The sequence below is a fragment of the Phascolarctos cinereus genome, unplaced genomic scaffold (genome assembly GCF_003287225.1).
Source record: "Phascolarctos cinereus isolate Bilbo 61053 unplaced genomic scaffold, phaCin_HiC Scaffold_5;HRSCAF=322, whole genome shotgun sequence".
In the NCBI taxonomy this organism is placed as follows: Eukaryota; Metazoa; Chordata; class Mammalia; order Diprotodontia; family Phascolarctidae; genus Phascolarctos; species Phascolarctos cinereus.
This window is the reverse complement of record NW_027555958.1, coordinates 335,225,371-335,246,569: the sequence shown is the minus strand read 5'-3', so window position 1 is coordinate 335,246,569 and position 21,199 is coordinate 335,225,371. Positions and strand designations below refer to the sequence as shown.

At 37.7% G+C, this 21,199-nt stretch overlaps 1 protein-coding gene across 1 annotated transcript in view; it reads left to right on the top strand.

Moving 5' to 3' along the window:
- Positions 1-21,199, top strand: part of PCNX2 (pecanex 2) — a 363,956-nt gene that overhangs the window by 201,297 nt on the left and 141,460 nt on the right. The window contains 3 exon segments of the mRNA XM_021000480.2: positions 826-967; positions 4,263-4,333; positions 4,336-4,439. Coding sequence (XP_020856139.2) covers positions 826-967; positions 4,263-4,333; positions 4,336-4,439 — 317 coding nt within the window.

Sequence of the window (21,199 nt, the reverse complement as noted above, 5' to 3'; positions counted from 1 at the left end):
TCATTTTCCAGATTATGACAGATAGACTGTCTATAGAAATCGTCCGTTAGTATGTATATCTAGGAGTGACAATACAAATGAGCAATGAGTTAATCCCAGAATCAATTAATCAAGAAGAGAATAACAGAATTGATTGCCTTTATGAAATTACAAAGTTCCTTTAATGACTCCAGACTCCCAGAAACAAAGGCCCATTTTCTAATAACATATATTATAATATATTATACATACTAATATGCTAATATAATAATTTACAATAGTTTTGTATGGCTACAAGACATAGCATACAAGTCTCCAATGGAGTCTGAATATCACATTGAGCAGTGGAGAAACCCTATAGTGCATGTGAGCAGGCTGCAACATAGAACAAACTGACAAAGATAAAAGGAGAATGGGAATAAAAAATATCATCAAGGAAATATACAATGGAAAAAAGATGGGCTCATCACACAACCAGGAAGAAGGACAATATATAGACAGCTCAGGTGTTCCTCTGGTGGTCTTGAGATTGCAGAAGAAAGTGAGGAAGCATTCCACAATGTTGGGTGGATGCCCCATGCAAGTTGATGTGAGAACGTGGATATGAGTTATACAGGTTGTGCATGCATGGATGGGTTGCAGTTGGCTTCATTGTTGGAAACATCCAGAGTGATGAGATCACAGATCTATTTGAGTAAGATAAATGAAGTTGTGACTTCTGTCTAGGATTCTCGATCAACATCTTTTGACCTCAGGCTATATCATGTTTATATAATATGCTCCTACAAATAACTAATTTAGCAAATGGAGGTTCTGAGTTTGTTTGCTTTTCTTTCTTTTCCCCAGATGTTGCCCATCTGATGTGGTTTGAAAGACTGTACGTCTGGCTTCAGTGTTTGGAGAAATACGTCTTGTACCCAGCAATAATTTTGAATGCACTCACTATTGATGCATTTTCTATTAGCAATTACAGGAGACTTGGTGGCCAGTAAGTAGAAAATGTTTTAATCTCATAATAATGTAGATTACAATTTTTTAAAACTACAATGAATTTTTCTGAGGGCCTTAAAGGATTTCAGCATTCACCTCTGCTCTGCCTTAACGCTAGAAAAAAATGACCTTGAAAGAATGGGAACCAGTGAGTATTAGATTAAATCACTTTACTGTTGCCTAGGTGGTCATTTTGAGTGACCTGAGTCCAAATGAAGTTAGATCTGTTCTAAATGATTTTACAAATAAATGTCAGTCAATATGAAGATCAACCCAGAAATACTTAGCCTGTGAGTCCAAATAAGATGACAGAGACATGGTATGCATCCAGACGTCTTGAAATTCTGAGTTTATAAACTGTCTACTGTCATTCCATTTAACAACTACTCTATCACTTTGTAGTTGGGGGAGGGGGAAATTAATCACCGTCACTGCCCTTCTTGCATTTATCAGGTTCAGTTTTATAATTAAAAGGATAGAGCCTAGAGGCTTCATCTAGTCCAGATGATTGGGTTATTTTTTTTGCAAAGTATTAATAATGTACAATAGATTTATCAGTTTTGCATACTCAAATTAATTTGGAGTTTCTAAATGAAAATCCAGCTGATGACTTGTGGACTTATCATTAGACATAAGGTTAAAGTTTCTCATCACATGAGTTGTTAGCTCATATGAGAATGAAAATAATATTTCATGGGTTTTTTATAGATGTACTGATTTGGCACAGGACACTTTGCTCAAACAATACATGCCCCCAAAACATGCTATATAATATCAGACACATAATATGTAACTGCTATTCCTTCTGGAGTGGGAATGAGCACTGGATTTGGCATCAAAAGATTGGGATTTGAATCCCAGTTTTGCTACTGAACACCTGTGGAAAGATTGGTCAGTCTCGCTGGGCCTCAGTTTTCTCATCTTTAAAATGAAGGAGTTGGAATATATAAATTCTAAGGTCCCTTCCAGCTCTATAACTATGATCCCATAAGATGGCTGACAAAGTGGTAAAAGCCAAAGTTCATGATATTTTAACACTAGGTTGTGCCTACTGATACCTACATAGTTCATATCTACAACATTTAACTATGATGTCCTTATGATAGCTCTGTTTTTATTGGGCATTGCATTACTGTACAGTACCTTCAGACCAGATGTCATGTTGTCCTGCCATCCCAGGATGCCTCTACTATCCCAGGTAAAGCCTGGATAAGTAACAGCTCCAGGTCTTCATCTGTTGTGTCTTGGGTTAGAATCAATTAAATATTTTAATTGTAGATTTCTTAATATACATCTACATATTAAAATAATTCATTCAAACCAGGGTCCCAAAAGTTCAGGCTTGGAGTTGATATTTCTCTGGGTTTTGCTTGGATGGTCCAAGTTGTTACAAGATTCCTGAGACTCACAGGGCATCTTTGGTCCTGGAAGTCAGACCTCTTTTTCATAAACAGGGACAGAGCCGTTTACTTCATCCATCACTGCAGAGAGCATTTGGCCACTATTCCCTTCATCACTGAAGGAAGAACCAGAGATTTTCAACAGCTCTTATTCTCTAGATTTCATAGTTTGTCACTGAAGGCAACAGGAACAGAAAGAACTCACTACCTAGGGACTTATAATTCATGAAAGGAATGAAGCAATCCTGCTCTGTGGTATAGGTTCAATAGCAGCTGTGTTCTGAAGCAGACCTAATTTCCCGTATCACTCCATGTAGCTAAGAGTTATTTTTCACAAGGTCAAAATCCCAGCCTATACAAAGTGTCACAAATCTGCATCTCTATAGCATAGTACAATGGAAAGAGCACTGAATTTGAGTCAGAACTTTTAGGTTCAGACTCTGGCATAATACTACTACCTGTGCAACCTTGGACAAGTAACTTACCCTCTCTAGGCTTCTATTCCTCATCTGTAAAACTGAAGGGGTTGGCTGGGTGCCAATCAATATCCTGTGAAAAGAACACTGGACATAGAATCAGAAGAGCTTGGTTCAGAGCCTACCTTTGATACTTACTCCTTGCATGGCCTTGGTCTAATCATTTAACTTTACCATGCCTCAGTTTCCTCATCTGCAAAATGAGCTAGTTGGACTAGATGTCCTTTAAGGTTCTAGATCTATTATCTAGTTCTAGATCTATTATCCTCTGAAAGGATGGCCTCCAAGATCTCTTCCTGATCTAGTGTCTATAACCCTACTGATCTTTGTCAGCTGACCAAGTAGAAAGCTACCTTGGGCAGAGTCATTCTGAGGATGTGGTCCATGAAGCCTCAGGGCTAGCTGGGGTTAGGGAGAACAATTAACTCTAGGACTGAAATTTTTAAAAATCTGTGAAGGATTTTGAAAAGCCTTTTTTTTTTAAGGCTCGTCCTGTAAAATGAGATGTAATCACCACAGAAGAAGGAGAAGTTCAAGAGGAGAAGCTCAGAAGTACAAATCTATTAAACCTCCAAGGTTATACAAGCCTTGGACCTTCCTTTCTATACTTTCCCAGAGAAAGAAAGCCATTTGGCTTTTAGTATACACACTTTTTTCAAGAAAAACTGCTAGTACCAATGTCCCAAGCGGGCTACTAGGTTGATAGCTATCTTAAAAAGTATGAACCCAAGCAAAGACAGACCTCTTAAAAATATACCCTTTCAACCTATTACTCAGGTAGCCCCCTGTAGCCATCCTGTCTTATATAGTATTTCACTTGTGATACCGTGGAAACCAAATTCTCCCTTGGAATAGCACAAGTAAAACATGTTCCCTTTATAGACTAATAGTCCCCTTCGGGATAGTCTGGTTCCCTGTGGGAGGTAACTCCTGAGCTCAGCAGTCAGAGGAGAAAAGTATTTCATTTACCTGACTCTGCCCATAATTGAAATTCCATATCCTGATCTCTCTTGTCTCTCTCTCTCTCTTTCTCCCTCTCTGTTTCTCTCTGTCTCTGTCTCTGTCTCTGTCTCTCTCTTTCTGTCTGTCTGTGTCTGTGTGTGTGTGTGTGTGTCTCTCTCTGTCTTTCTGTCTGTCTGTCTGTCTGTCTGTCTGTCTCTGTCTGTCTCTCTCTCTCTCTCTCTTTCTCTCTCTCTCATAGCTAAGACTATTTCTGAGTTTGGCCCAGTGAGTCTGTGGAACGTCCTCACAATGGGAAATTTCCTGTGAGCTTACCTGCTGTTCATGTTTGTCTTCTTTTAGAAGAGGAGCAAAATGAGAAATATGTGCCCCCCAAAGTGAATTGTCTGTGCTTACCTCGTCTTTGCATCACAATATCATTGATCTTTTTTTTCTTTCCTTCCTCCCTCTTCAACAGCTGTGATATTTTTCTGATAACAATAGCTGGCATGAAGCTGTTACGTACCTCCTTCTGTAATCCTGTTCATCATTTGTTACCTTGAGCTTCACTGTCATCTTCTTCCAGTTTGACTACAAAAATCTCTCAGAGAGTTTCCTCTTGGATTTCTTCATGGTGTCTATTTTGTTTAGCAAGGCAAGTCAATGAATTTTTTTTAACTTTATTTTCAAACAAAAATTCAATTTTATATTTAAACAATTTTTGCTTTACAGATGTATGTAGAATGCAATTAGTTAATGCAATTAATTTTTATGATATTATTACTTTGATTCCAGTAAATTCCAAATAGAATTTAAATTTATTTCAAATTAGCTGCTAGATTCACAATTTTAAATGTTCACTTATATGTTTTGCTACTTTTGAACAATTAGCCAATCTATATGTGTTTATTAAGCACCTACTATATGCCAGACATTGTGGAAATTTCCAGAAATTCTTCTTTATTGGCATTCACGTCACAGAACTTGAATTATAAGATTAAGTAAATAAAGGAGTTTAGAGTTCATACAGGCTGTGGGTCATACCGCCTGAGCACGAGACCAGTCCTTTGGCCCTAATATTTAGTGGTCTCCAAAACACTTCCAAGTAATCTTACTTCTTCAACTCATTTCAGGCTAAATTTTCATTCGTTTTAAGGTCATATAAAAAACAAGATGTGTAATCAAAAAATGTGAAAATCAAAATATCTAATGTTTCCCAATACAATGTAAGATCACATTTGCTTTTTGGCTGCTACATCACATATCCCATATACAGCCCCCCAAAAGACCCAGATCATTTTCTGTTATGCTGCTTTCTAACCAACCTCCCCCATCTTGTACTTATAAAATGGATTTTTTGGAATCGAAGTGCTAGATTTTATATTTATTCTTATTTAATTTCATCTTATTAGATTTGGCCCAACATTTAAGCCTATCAAGCTCTTTTTGAATCCTGACTCTATCATCCAATTGGGTATCATCCTTCCTAGGTTTTTTACAGTTGCAGATTTGATAAATGTGCCATTTATACTCTTCAACAAGTCATTGATAAAAATGTTCAAAAGCACAGGGCCAAGCAGATCCCTGGGAAATGCCTAAGTTGACATTAATGTCTTTGCTTTGTGCAGCCATTCAAATAGTTTCAAATCCATCTAATTCCCCTGTCATCTACATGTTGTCCACAACTCTCCATCAAGTCCAGATGAATAGCATGAGAAACTTTTTCAGAAGCTTCATTAAAATCAAGACTATTATTTACATTGCTCACTTGATCTACTGTGTTAATCTAGTAATCTTGTCAAAAAAAGGAAAAGTGGTTATTCTGGTATAACTTCCTTTTTATGAAACCACTTTGTCTCTTGGTGATGACTGCTTTCTTTTAGATGGTCACAAATTATCCCTTTAAAATACTCTCTAAAATTTTGCCAGGGATCAAAGACATACTAACTCTCCTGTAGTTTACACAATCCATTTTCCCCCTTTGCCTACAGGTAGTTAGGTGGCACAGAGGATAGAGCACTAGGTCTGGGGTCAGGAAGTCCTAAATTAAAATCCAGCCTTAGATGCTTACTAGCTGTGTGACGCTGGGCAAGTCATTTAATCACTGTCTGTCTCAGTTTCCTCAACTGTAATGTGGGAATAATAACAGCACCCACTTCCCAAAGCTGTTGTGAGGATCAAATAGGTAATATTTATAAATTGCTTATCACAGTGCCTGGCACATAGTAGGTTCTTAATAAATAGTTGTTTCCTTCCTTCCCTCCTCTTTTCTTCCCTTTCTTCATTTCATCCTTCCTTCCTTTCTTCCTTCCTTCCTCCCTTCCTTTTTTCTTTCCTTCCTTCCACTTATAAATATCAGGACAACACTTGCCTTTTGCTAATTCCGTGTTCATTGTTGTCCAAGATTTTTAAAAGATTACTGATGATCGCTCAGCAATAACGTTCACCAGTTCTGTCAATACTGTAGGATGGGGTTCTCCTGGGCCTGTAACTTGAATTCATTTGAAGAAACTAGGCACTCCCTTACCGTCTCCCAACTCCTGTTGGGTTTCTACTCCCTATTAGATGTTTTTGTCTTATCGTCTACAGTCCAAAGGTCTTTGTTCTTGACAGTGAAAACAGAAACAAAACAAGCTAAGCAGCTCTACATCTTCTCCACCTCTACAACCTCTCTTATCATTGACCCATTCACCCTCAGCAATAATCTATCCCTTTTATTTTTTAATAATGATGATTAAAATAATTTATGTAGCTTTTTAAAGTTTGAAAAGCATGCTAACATACATTAGTTCATTTTAACCTCCAAAAACATTGAGATATGCACAAACACACTTCCATTTTTTACAAATATTATTATCCTCATTTTAAAGATGATAAAATGTGCTCAGAGCATTTAAATGACTTCAACATAGTTAGTTATACAGCTAGTAAGTATCAAAGAAAGATCTTAAATCCAGCTCTTCCTGATCCCATATGTATCTCTATCCAGTATACATCACTGTGTCTTTTCTCTAGTTTAGATTTAAAAAAGCAAAACAAAACAAAGCAAAGCCAACTTTTTTGTTGCCCTCAGTTTTCCTTACCAGCCTCAGTTCACTCTAAACTTTAGTTTTTCTGAGGCTGTTCTTATAGGTCCATAGCATTCTTTTGAACCCTTCCCGTAAAACCTACCCTTGCTTCTATTTTCTGCACCTGTCATTTTTAATCTAAACTGGTTGATGAATTTCATGTGCAACCATATCTATCACTTGAAACAACTCTTCCTTTTTCTTCTCTTTGGAATTACAGCTAACTTTAATCCCATTTCTCTTGGTAACTTCAGAATTTCATACATCAGTGCTTCTAGTCCTAGTCCAATATATTCTACTTATTCTTTCTATGAAAGCTTTGAAATCTGCTTTCTCCAAATCTAGAGTACATGTCAGACTTTGCCCAGTTTTTCTCTTCTCTATCCCAAATTCTAGAATGGAGTGGTCACTGCACATCTCAAGGTATGCATTTTTTTCTACTATGATAACCAGTTTCTCCTTGTTGGTGATAATATAATCCAAAATTGATATTTTCCATGTTGGTTTTTCTACTTTTTGAACAACTGTCATTATTAGGGAAAGAGATGGGACAGAGAGACAGAGAGAGAGAGAGAGAGACAGACAGACAGAGAGAAAGTAGAGAAGTGTTGGCTCTAGCAGATATACAGATAATATAAAGATAATCATTCTTATTGCATCCCTTCATTACAGGCTTGTGATCTGTTTCCCAAACTGCTTGTCTATTTCTTGTTTCTGCCCAAGTGGTCTGTAGCACACTTTGGTGATAGCATTTCTGATATTACCACTACTACTCTTCATCTATCTTCTCCATACTTCCCCCACTCCCCTTCCTGGATTTCTGCACTAGTATATCTTACTATACAATGATACTTCAATCCTTCCCTTTTTTAGCTATTCTTCCTTTTATTTAAATAAGGCAGACCTTTCTCAGGCAATATTCCAGTATGGGTCTCATCCCACCAAGTGAGCAATATCTGTAAAATCAAATTTACATATTTGGGTTAGGATCTGTAGGTCACCTTGCTTGTTACCCATACGTTGTATATTTTATATTGGTATCTAAGACTACAGTTTTTATTGCTACCTTATTTCTTGGATTTCATCCTCTGTATATTACCAAGTGCTGTCTCTATTGCCATTCTTCTTCCTATAACTTGGTTGCTTTCCATGGCACCTAACATGGGGTATGTGTAAGATATGCATGTGTGTATGTGTTTATGTATTCATTATATATATATATATATATATATATATATATATATATGCATATATATATATACATATATATGTGTGTGTGTATACAAGTATGTCTCTCTGTCTCTTTCTACATATATGTGTGTATATGTGCACATGCACATACATATATATTCTCCCTCCTTTCAATTTAAAGTTATTTTGATTAGATTTGCAAGATTCTAAGTAAATAGGTTTTGATCAACCCATGTTAGGTATACTCTATCCTTGTCAAAGAACCTATCATTTAGCACATTTTAAACCATGGTTGAGAAATCCAAATCTCTTTGGCAGAAATATCTTCTTAACCTGATACTCATTTCCCAGATCTACCTCTTCTGAAGCAACAATGGTGACATCACCACCTGTGTTCCTAAAGTCATCAGCTTAAGATTTCATTACATTTAGCAAAGTTTTTATATTGCTTCTGGCAATATTATTTTGGCCTATGTATTACCATCCAGTTCACCAATGAATCTAAGACACATTGCCCAGAAAGAGATTTCTGTGCTTTTGTCATGGTCAACAAAACACTGCCTCACTACTTCAACAGTTGGGTGATACGATCGATAAAGCACTGACTTGGAGTCAGAAAGACTAGTCTTCATGAGTTCAAATTTGACCTTAGATACTTACTAGCTGTGTGACCCTGGGCAAATCACTTAACCCTGTTTTCCTCAATTTTCTCATCTGTAAAATGAGCTGGAGAAGGAAAAGCAAATCACTACATTACCTTTGCCAAGGAAACCCCAAATGGGATCACTAAGAGTCATATAAAACTGAAAGGGACTGAATGGTAACAATACCTCATTAACAGGGGCATTAATATGTAATTAACCACTACTGTTCATTTCTTCTTTTGACCTGTGCTGGATGCTACCTTACCTGAGTAGCCAAACCATCGTTACTTGGAGAAAAAATAGCTGTTTCCTCTTCGGGTTGTCCAGCTCCCTCCTTTTCAAGAAGAAAATCAAATCTCCAATTCCAAGTTCTCAGTGATCCATCTCTCCTCTCTCTTTCCCTCCCAGCACAAATCAAGGGCTGTGTGTTCAGTTATTTTTTATTTCTTTGCATTTACATGGAAGTTTTTTGGTAGTTTTTTTTGTTTATTTATTGGTTTTTAAGGAATACTTCATTTCCCCTGATAACTTAGAGAATTGAGGGGTATTTCTTAAGCTCCTTTACTTAATTTCCATGAATGAAAGACCAGCCTGCACTTTGAGAATAGATTACAGTCACTTAGCCATGGCAGAAAACCAGACTTTGAATTCTATTTTAGGGTATTGCAAAATTTTGCCTCCTCATCATACTTGCTGGAAATAATATCTTCAGTCCTTTCTACTAAATTACAAACTCCACAGGGCCTTGCTGTTTTTCATCTTTATATTCCAACACATAGCGTATTGCTTTGCACCTAGTTAGTTCACAATGAATGTTGACTTATTGAATTCCATATGAATTTCCTTTACCTCAGATAGCAACATAACATTTTGTTGTGTCTTTAAAGCACTTTTAAATTTTCATTGCAATTTATTCATTGATCTCATATTAGAAAAGCAGGCTAATCTGGGATTATTTGTCCAATAGGGAAAGAGAATGTAATTCATTACCCCTCTCCCTGAAAGGGTGCATACCTGCTAAAGAACATTACTTTGCTTTTTGAGTACTAGGCTGGGGCACTTGGGGAAAAGCTTGAATGTGGTGTAATTATAACGAACAGTCTTGAGCCTAGAGAAAGGATGAGGAAATATACTTATTTCATTTGAGAAGTGAGGGACTGTGAGTTTTGAACATGGCATATGCTGTCTAAAGTGATTTTGCTTAAATGTTTTTCTCTGTCAAAAGGGAAGGCTTATGTAGGGAGTAGGAGGGGAGGGTCCTATTCAGAAATTAATATGATGTCAAAACCAAAGGTATTAATAAAATTTTTAAGAGGAAGAGGGATGACCCTAGATGAACTAGGGCAGAGAAGAGTCACATGTCTCATAGTAATCATAGAAATTCAACCTCTTTAAAAGCTAGGCTTTTAGGTGCCTCCACATAGACACAGGGATAGGTTTAATTCATTAGCTATTTGACCCCTTGTTTTTTCTTCTCTCATTGCAGCCTTGAGGTCTTGGGGCGGGCTATGGTTAATTATTCAGCTACTTCTCTTATAGTTATTGGATAGGGAAGGATTCAAGGAAGAGGTCTATTTTTCTTATTTTTTTAATTTTTACATTCATTTTCAAATTTTCAGTTCCATATTTTCTCCCTTCCACTAGATCCTCCTCCATATTGAGAAATCAAGCAATATGATATCTATTATATATGATATCTATTAAAACGCAAAACATATTAAGAGTTATAGTTTATCTTCATTTCTACAAGGATATTTAGCTCCTTCCAAAAAGACAGTGAGTCAAGAAGCATTTATTAAGCATCTACTCTGTGTCAGGCACTGTGCTGAGCACTAGTATATCTAGTTATGTCTAAGATTGATCCTCTATCTAGACCCTTAATGATATTCCCTCCAATCTTTTCTAGGGCCTTGCTTCAGTAGTCATCCTGTCCTTCTTGTATATCTTTGTGCTTTCCCTCTCCCTGGCTTCCATTTGCCTAAAGACATGCTCAGGTCTCATAGTCCTAAAAAAATAAGAAGTCTTTCATGCTGTCCACATCCAGAAAAAGAACTATGGAATGTGAATGCTGATTGAAGCATATTATTTGCTCTTTTTTTTTCTTCTTTCTCGTGGTTTCTCCCATTGATTCTAATTCTTCTTTACAACATGACTAATGTGGAAATAGGTTTAATATGAATGTATATGTTGAGCCTATATCAATTTACAAGCTGTCTTGGGTTGGGGGAGGGGAGACATGGGAAGAAAATTTGGAACTCAAAATCTTATGGAAGTGAATGTTGAAAACCAAAAATAAATAAATAAATTTATTATTTAAAAAAATAAAATACAGAACGAGAAAAAAAGAAGTCTTTCCTTACAAAAATCCCCGGAATTAGGCAGTATTATTGCCACCATTTTAAACATGAAGAAACAAACTAAAAGGCAGAAAGTTTATGTGACTTTTGCAAAGTCATACAGCTAATGAGTTGAAGAGAAGAGATTTAAACCCCTATTTCCTGCCTCCAGGACTAATACTCATTCCATTAACTATCTGATGCTTCCTTTTAACATAGGCTGAAGACTGACCCCCAATACCTATTAATTCATACTGTTTGATGCTTCATTTACTCCTTTTGTGGTATAAAATACCATGTTCTGCTTGGTGTACCTTGCATTCAAGCATCACTGGGGAAAATAACCGATTGCCTCAGATGGGATGATAGGAACACAAGCTCTTTGTTAGTATGCAGCAATGTTAGCTTCCATATGCATGCAAATAATTGAGTGGATAATCCACCTGTTTTTCTTTATGCTCAAGATATGAAAACCAAGTTAGTTGAAAGCCAAGGCAATAAAATATGGAAAAGGATGGGAGCTGGAAAAGCAAGAAATCTCTAGTGTAGAGATGGGGAGGATTGATCCTGGCACCTTCCAATGCTCTTTGAGAGTTACCACTTCCCTTGTTCTGTCTGCCAAAAGTGAGTGTTCTTGGACAATAAAAATACGTAGGTTCAAAGATGGGAGGGACATTAAAAGGACATTCTCATTTTACAGATTAGGAAAGTGAGACCTAGGATGGTTAAGTGAATTTCCTAAAGTCTAGCAAAGGCAGAGTCTTGATTCACTAACTAAAAGAAAACAAAGAAAATTGAGGAGTCAGTGTTAGAAAGAAGGCTGCTTCCACCAGAGGAAACTAAAAAAATAATTGGCAGTATGAAAAATGAAATACAACTAAGCCCTTAGAGAGAATGTAGCTTTGATTCAGTTAAAAAAAAAATTTAAGTACCCAAAAAGCACCATGTTGAGTACAAAAATGAGCAAAAAAAGAAAGAAAAAATGACAACATAGTCCCTGACCTCAGAAAGGTTATAGTATACTGTAAGGGATAAGACAAATTAGTATGATACAATATAAAATATGATTTTAAAAAATATAATTCAAAGTGCTACAATAAAGAGTATGTTTGCAAGTAATGAAGAGCTGCCTGCAACTTCATCCCATTCATTCATCATGCCTCTTACTTGTCTTTCCTACGTTATCCAATTTCCCATACTGCTGCCATGTTCTTTTTTCCTTTTACCCATATTATCTTTAAAATCTCTAGAAACTTCTAATAGTACTTATGAAAGTAGCTCCTAGGAATATTTAGTATAAAGAAGAAATCATTTGGTTTTCTGGGTTGACTGGGAAGTAGCCAATCTGAGTTCTCAACATGTCTTAACTTCTCATTCTCTGGTTAACTGACTAGGGTTGTCACCCATCTCTTCTCTCCTTCCTTTTCCTCCTGTGATCAGTGGAGACAGTTGTTGTTATGCTGCCAGCTCTGCTCACAGAGTTGTTGCAAGACTAATGAAGAAACATTTAGGAAGACATAAGTTCCCTGGAAGAAAGGGACTATACAAATAGAAGGCATTATTATTAAAGTAAGTTTCCCTTAATCTCCCTTATTCTTTGACAGGATTGAGGAGGGATGAAGGGACATTAGAAATGCTCTGCACAGTAACATTAGTACCTAAAGTGGAAGGGATGACCTAGATGGCTTCCAGGGGTCTCTCTGAGTTCTTTTATTCCACCCATCTCTGACTAAAAATTCCCTGTGAGGCAGGGAAGATGAATGTGTACTATTCTCTTCAGGCTATGAGAACTAGTGAAACATTTGAGATAATGAGCTCTGGGGCCAGATCACATTGGGACAGATTTAGTGTAAATCACCCCATTGATGAGAGGGACTGACTGATAGCTCATTAGTGAGCTAGAGCTCTTCTGAAGTCTTTAACCTTGCCCAGAGGAAAAGAGTGGCCCTCTTGTACATCCCATGGTGGTCCCGCAGCATGAGAAAGGTCTGGAGGAAATTAGCATTTTCTCTTTCCTCCTACTCCTTCTACTCCCCCTTCTCCTTTGTATAGCTTGTGAGATGAATTCATACCTTTTTAGGTGGCCTAGATCATTCCCCTGTTTGTGTTATTGTTTTTCTTTGTTCCGTTTTGTCTTTCACTGAGGAGGGGAAAATCAGAGAGGGGGGAAAATAAAGAGAAATTAGACAATTTCATGCCCTCTCACTCAAAACTCTCAAACAAACTCTAACTTCTTGACCAAACAGCAACTCTTCATTAACAGTGGAGTCATACAGCAGCTGTTTAATCTGGTGGCATGAGAAGTGTTAGATTTACCTTAATGGAGCAGCTAGGTTGGACAGTGGATAGAGTCAAGAAGTTATTGTTGTTGTTCAGTCATTTTCAATCGTGTCCAACTCTCCATGATCCCATTTAGGGTTTTCTTGGTGAAGATACTGGAGGGGTTTGCCATTTCTTTCTCCAGCTCACTTTACAGATGAGAAAAATGAGTCCCAGAAAGATGAGTTGACTGGCGTCCATGGCCACACAGAGAGTTTGGATTTGAACTTGGGTAATGGGTATAAATTATTAATTTATATTAGAGAGTGTGTGATATAATGGGAAAGAGTCTGGATTTGGAATCTTAATATCTTAGATTTGTATCTGAAAGGAGTTTTGGGATCCACATAGTCCCACAATCTCATTTTACAGATGAGGCGACTGACATCCAAAAAAATCTGCAATTTGTTCAGGGTCAAACAGGTAAAAGATTGGCAGAACCAGGATTCAGATACCTTGGTCCTCTCTAGACACATTCAGCACTATTAGAGGAATAAGCAAATTTAATCTTCAGAATATAAGTTTGTGAGCTCCTGTATAAACTATTTATTTAATGCTGCCATCGTTAGATTGAAAATACAAGAGTTGCTATTTCTGTTAGAAAAGTTGAGTGATGAGGTACTCATTGTTCCAATGACAGGAAGATCTAGGCTTAAGTCCTGTTCCCTAAACTGGCAGTTACTTCTCTACTCTCCCACTTTCCAGATGGTAATACTGTCCCTGTCTACTGACACTGATTAATGTATCTAATTGCACTGTAGGTCCTGAATGGTAATAACAGTGATATTGCTGTATCATCCCTTGGGCTAGATAACTCTGGTGATTATGCCCTTTTCACTTTTATTTTATTTTATTTTTAGTGTACTTTTCCTCAGCAGTTGAAAAATGTAGCTGTCAGCTTTATTGATCTTTTTCAGAAGCCTGAAATCATCAGTAAGGTCATCTCAAAGTTTCCTTTCCACCAGAAAAGTCTAAGCCCCATTATAGCTTCAATCCTTAAGGCTTGGCATGATCTTTATTACCCTATGGTGTCCTATCTTCAAGGTAATGATGTCTTCTCAGAAGTTGAGTTTAAAATTGCTTTCAACTTTCTATAGGAAGCCTGTCTAGTGAACACACTGGGAGCTAGACTGTCACCTGGGAACACAAGTGAGAGAGAAAAGAAGAACAGAAACCCAGGGAGTTAAGGAGTGAGGAGGACAGACCATCAAGAGAGAGGGGAACAGATGGAAGGAGAGGGCAGAAGAAAAGGAGGGAGAATGTAGTTCAGTAGTTACTTCAAGAATTTAGTCTCTCAGTTTCCACAAAGAAAGAAAAAATGATTCACCATCTTACATGCTAAAATGTATGGTACTGCACTCATTTAACAAGTGTCTGCTAGGTCTATTGTTCTGTGCTAGGTATCGAGATAAACACAGAACTTATGTAAAGTTACACTTTCTACCCTCCAGAAGTTTATTATAATATATATTATACTTGGAAAGAGAACACATGCACACCTGAAATAGTTGAGTAACAAATGTGATGCACTGGTGGGTGAATTCTGCATTAGTAGATTTACAATTTGCGATTTCTTCTGCCCATCCATCCTTGGCTTTTAGTGAGCTCTGTTTGTGAAGATGAAGCTGTGGGACACGGGGAGTGGGCCACCAGAGCCCCTTACATAATAGCACACACTCCTTATATAATCAAAATATCTTTTTTTCCCTTTATATTCTACGAACTAGAAATGCATTTAGGTTAGCAAATTCATTCTAAAAGGCCACCAATGCCCTCCAATGCCCTCTTAAGCCTCACTCACACTTGAATGTGAATTACTCTAATCAAATCAATATCTCCCAGAGACCTACAACTAAAAAGTAAGTGGAAGTTTTGATTGGGCTGGCTGGTAGGAGGAAAGATCTTGAATTAGAAGGCTGGCTTGGGAGAAGTGGTAGACTTTGGATAGCCAAAGAGTAGTGAGAAGGTACTGTGCATTTAGGGTGGGGATGTGAGGTATAGGTAGGAAATAGAAGGTCAAAGATGGGAGAGTTAGAAAGAGAATAAAGAAGTTGTCATATCTACCTATGATTCTTAGAACCCTTAGCAGTTGGTGTGATGCTGAAAACCTTTGGATTGCTGAAATCTGACTTTAAATGACAAGAAGAAGGGGTAGCCAGGTGGAGTAGTGGATAGAGCACCAGCCCTGGAGTCAGTAGGACCTGAGTTCAAATTTGGCATCAGACACTTGACAGACTGTGTGACCCTGGACAAGTCACTTAACCCCACTTACCTCACCAAAAAAAGAAAAATGACAGGAAGAGATTAAAAGACTACCAATTCCCACTTCAGCTCAACCTTTTCTCTTCTTCTCAAAGCTAGTATGATACATAGTCCAGTTCATCCCATTGTCTACCCCTCATTCTTAATGTAGGGAAGAAAAAGAAGGAAAGAAGAGTTTTTAGTTGATTCTCACCTCCTTGGTCTTCCTCTTAGTGATTAACATAGCAAAGTACAGTATTCAAGGGATTTTACTATTCTAGTAAGAGGTCTCTAAAAAGGACCTCCCCTTTTACTGATTTTTGAAGATTTCCCTTCCTGAGTGCCAAGGCTTTGCTGTATTGGGCAAAAGGTACAGACAGTAAGTACTTATAGGAGTTCAGAGAAAGGAGCTCAAGACAGGCTCCAGCTACTTAGAGTTGGTCTTTTCAAAGGATTAGAGCTTTATACTGAGATGTCTGTCTATAGTCTCCTGGAAAATATATGATTTAATTGGGCAAGAGCCTTTATTTCTTGTGGGAAAAAGAAAAATTATATAACAAATAGTTAAGTAATCCCAGGAACAAAAAATGCTGCTTTGCATCTATATAGCACCTGTCTACAAGACACCAAATTGATATTACAAGCTTTCAGCTCAGTTCTCTAACTAATAAATTGGTGGCAAGGAATTTCTTCCTCAGGTTTATCCTGATGGAACACTCACGCCAAGAGAGACAACTTGGGAGATGGAGGTTCTGCTTATCAGCTGGAATCTCAGGAGAAAATTTAAATACTGCCTAAGAAATAACAGTGTCTAGTAGATACAGGGTTTCCTTGAAGTCAGGAAGACCTAGACACAACCCTTGCTTCTGATCCATATACTCTGTGTGTGTGTGTGTGTGTGTGTGTGTGTGTGTGTGTGTGTGTGTGTGTGACTATGGACAAATCACTTCACCTCTTAGCACCCAGCCAAATCTCTGAAACTCCAAGTCATAGATAAATTGTTAATTAGCATTTCTGGAAGTAGTTTCTCCATAGGTGTCCTATGAACCAAGGGAACCACAGGTCCAATACAAAAAGAAAAACAAAATATCTACATGGGCCACAATGCTACATATACTGCAGAGCAAATGAACAGATAGAAACCCTGCCCCTTGCACAATGGAATGAATGTTGGATTTGGATTTAAAGGACTTGAGTTTGAATCCTGGCTCAGCCACTGTCACCTATATTACCTATATGTTAAAGTCATTTAGTCTCTCATGGCACTCAATTTCTCTATCTTTAAAATAAGGGGGGAGGGCTACTAAGTGCCTTCTAAATCTAAATCTATGATGCTGTAGACATCATAGGTCCCATCATTGGGTAGCTAAGCCTGGAGTCAGGTAAACTCATCTTCCTCAGTTCAAATCCAGCTTCAGACACTTACTAACTATGTGACCCTGGGCAAATCACTTAACCCTGTTTGCTTCAGTTTTCTCATCTGTAAAATGAGCTGGAGAAGGAAATGGCAAGCCACTGTAGTATCTTTGCTAAGAAAACCTTAACTGGGGTCATGAAGAGTCAGACACAACTGAAAAATGACTGAACAACAGCAAAAATGACCAGAAAGTGAGGCAGCTAGGTGATGCAGTAGATAGAGTACCAGGTCTGGAGTCAGCAAGTCCTGAGTTGAAATCTGACCTCAGATACTAGTTGTGTGATGTTGGGCAAGCCACTTAACATCTGTTTGCTTCAGTTTCCTTGACTCTGAAATGGGAATAATAATAATACTTACCTCCCAGGATTGTTTTGCAGATCAAATGAGATAATATTTGTAAAGCACAGTACCTGGTATATAGTAGACAGTATGTAAATGCTAGCTAATATTATTATTCTTGTTATTATTGTTGTTATTAAAAATACGTGGCACAGTCCCTAGAACACAGCAGGTACCATATAAATGCAATTTTTTTTTATTATTGTAGCTAGAAGGAGCCTAAAAGGAAACTAAGATCCAGAGGTCACAGAGGTAAATGTAAATTACTGGCAAATGTCAGGCTAGAAAACAGATCTCTTGGTACCTAGTCCAATAGTATTTCTATTATATTATGCATTGCATTCCTATGTAGCAGGTAAGTGGCATAGTGGATAGAGCACTCAGCCTGGTGTCAAGGGAGCTGAATTCAACTCACACTGTAAATACTTTATAACTATGCAACCCTGGACAAGTCACTTAATCTCTGCCTGCCTCAGTTTCCTTATCTGTAAAATTGGGATAATAATAGTACCTCACCTCCCAGAGTTTTGAGAAGGACAAAAATGATATAATATTTGTGAAACACTTTGTAAAACCTAATGCAATATATAAATGTTAGCAATTAGTGAGAGGAAGAGAAGGGGGAGGAGGAAGAGGAAGTGGCCTTAGAATTTGTGAAGGTTTTTTGTGCAATAATAGATGCTAAATAGTATATACTTGTATGGCGATAGAATTTGAAAAAACCACACCAAAGAGGAACTGGAAATTGGTTTTCATTATTTCATGTGTTTCATGGTAAACAGTGCTCATACGAAGAGAGAGAAGGAAACTTTCTGTTCATGTGTATTCAATTCACCAAATATTTATGAAGTGCTTACAGTGCTTAAAGCGCCATGCTGGGGGTTGAGGCACAAAGATGAAATTGTATTGTCCCTGCTGTCAGAGACCTCACAGTCTACACAAACAAGTTTCCTAAAAGGAAGAGCAAGATGAGAGTATAACAGAGGCTAAATTGACCTATAGGGATGATTCTGTGGCGTACATGCCCAAAGTTTCCCTTGAAACTCCCAGGGACTCCAAGGACATGTTTTTTTCATTTCTTAGAATTTTCAGATGTTTCCAAAGGAGCTCTAAGTAGAAGAACCCTTATGGACCCATTCAGCTACCCTACCAGTACAAAACAGAGGTTCAGACAATCTGGAATGAAAAATTTGAGGAGGGTAAGGACAGCCTTCTACTGGTGGGGTGTAGGGGTGGAGAAATAAGAAAACATTCATTGAAAAGATGGTATCTGAAATGACCTTTGGAGGAAAACAAAAATTTCCACAGTGGGAAATGCAGAGAGAGAGTATTCCAAGCATGAGAGACAGAGATCACAAATGAGCAGATGCAGGAGCATGCCAAGGGATTAGAGAAAGCTATTATTTCAGTTTGACTGGAATGGCAACTAGGTGGTGCAGTAGATAGAGTGCCAGACCTAGAATCAGGAAGACTCATCTTCCTGAGTTCAGATCCAACCTCAGACACTTACTAATTGTGTGACCCTGGGTAAGTAACTTGCCCTATTTGCCTCAGTTCCTCATCTATAAAATGAGCTGCAGAAGGAAATGACAAACCACTCTACCATCTCTTCCAGGAAAACACCAGTGGGGTCTTGAAGAGTCAGACATGACTAAAAATGACTGAACAACAACAACAAAATATGTAAATGAGAAAAGAGTGATATTATTTTGAAAAGGTATATTGGGGTTAGATTGTGGAAAACCTCAAATGTTAGACTAAAGATGATGTAAATGTAGACCAAATAAAGCTTTGAGAAGCTTCATCCCAACTCTTAATTAGGCTCTTAAGTAAGGTTCTCCAGAGCCAAGTTACATTTCCCTGACTGCAATCAGAGAATGACCCAGAATCCCATCTCTGAATTTACTACCATGGGCATATCAGTTAACCTCTTTCTTTATTTGTAAAGTGAGGGGATTGGCTTCTTTAGTTGACCTCTGAAATGCCTTTCAACTTCAGATATATGAATGTGCAACTCCAAATCCATTAGATTTGGAGCCTGGAACCTTGGAGGGATAAGTTTAGTAGACTGGTGTGGCCTATAGTGAGGAGTGAGTGGGTAGTGAGAAAGTGGAGGATTCAAATATATACACATTACTTTTTATAGAAGTTTGACAATGCAGAAGAGAAAACAAAGGGAGAGATGCTGATAATGTGAGGTATCATCAGGATGAAGGGAAGGTGTTTTGTTTTTGTTTTTAAAATAAGGGAGACCTATATTTATAGTTAATTCTAAAAATAATTACTAGCATTTATATATGTATGCATACACACATATATGTATTTTTTAAGGTTTAGAAAGTGTTTTACAAATATTAATTATCTCACTTTATCCTATTATTATCTCCATTTTACAGAGGAGGAAAACTGAAGCAAACTGTGTAACTGCTATCCAGAGTCAGATAGCCAGTGAGTATCTGAATCAGGATTCAGACTCAGGTCTTCTTGACTGAAGGTGCAGTACTCTCAGTCAGTCATTTTTCACTCCTGTCTGACTCTTTGTGACCCCATTGGGGTTTCCTTGGCAAAGATACTGGAACAGTTTGTCATTTCCTTCTCCAGCTCATTTTGCAGATGAAAAAAAAACTGAAGCAAACAGAATTCAGTGACTTTCCCAGCATCACACAACTAGTAAGTGTCTGAGGCCGGATTTGAACTTAGGAAGCTTAGTCTTCATGACTCCAGAACTAGCACTCTATCCACTGTGCCACCTAGTCAACAAAAGAGGCTGAGAGGAAATGAGAGAAAATATAAGATGCATGCCAATTCACCTAGGTTCTGGTGTAGATAGGAGGCTGTGGAATGAAGGGCACAAATGGAACTTAGCTGAGACTTGAGGGATAGATAAAAAATAAAGGTTTGAAGTATTCAGTTATGGTACTGAAGTTCATTATGGAGATTAGGTAAGGATATGTCGATTTGGAGATCACTTGCAAAGAGATAATAATTAAACACTGGAGAGTTGATGAAATCACCAAGGAAGAAAGTGCAGAAAAAAAAAAAACCAAGTCAGAGTCTTGTGGGACACCCACACAAAGAACATGGTGGATGGGGAATGAACTTGAATAGGATTAATCACACAAAAAGGAAAAGAAATTGGGGAAAGCAATGTCACAGACTTGAGTGTGTCCAGGAGGAGGGGGCGGGCTGCACTAAAAAAAGCTAGAAAGAAGCTGAGTAGAATAAGGACTGACAAAAAGGCACTATTTTTACCAGTTAATAGAAGGGAGTACTTTAAGAGAACACTTAGTTCAGGACTGGGTAAGATGCCAAATCATAAAGGATGGAGAAATGACTAGGTGAGGACATAGAATTAGTTTTAAATCAGGGATTCTGAGCCTGAAGTCTGTGAACTTACTAAAACAAAATCTTAATAACTATTTCAATATAACTAGTTTCTTTTGTAATCTTATATGTGTTGTTTTTATGCATTTAATAACATTAAACTGAGAAGGGGTCTTCCCCAGACTGCCAAAGGGGTCTACAACACAAAAAAAGGCTGAGAATCCCTGGTTTAAATAGATGACTCTAGGAACTTGGAAGTGAAAGGGAGATAATAGGGGGATGATAGGGCCAGATGAAGGGTTTTTTAAGCACTGGGAAGACCTGGGATGAAGCCATTATATAGAAGCAAAGATTAAAGATGAGAGAAATGGAGGGAAATAGTGATAGGGCAAGCTCCTGGAAGAGGTAGGAGGGGATAGGATCAAAGGCATAAGCAGAGGTGTTGGCTTTGGAGAGAAAAGAATTATCTCTTCCTCAGGGACTGGAGCAAAGGAGAGTATCAAAGAATATATAGAAACTCTGAGATGTAGTCTGAG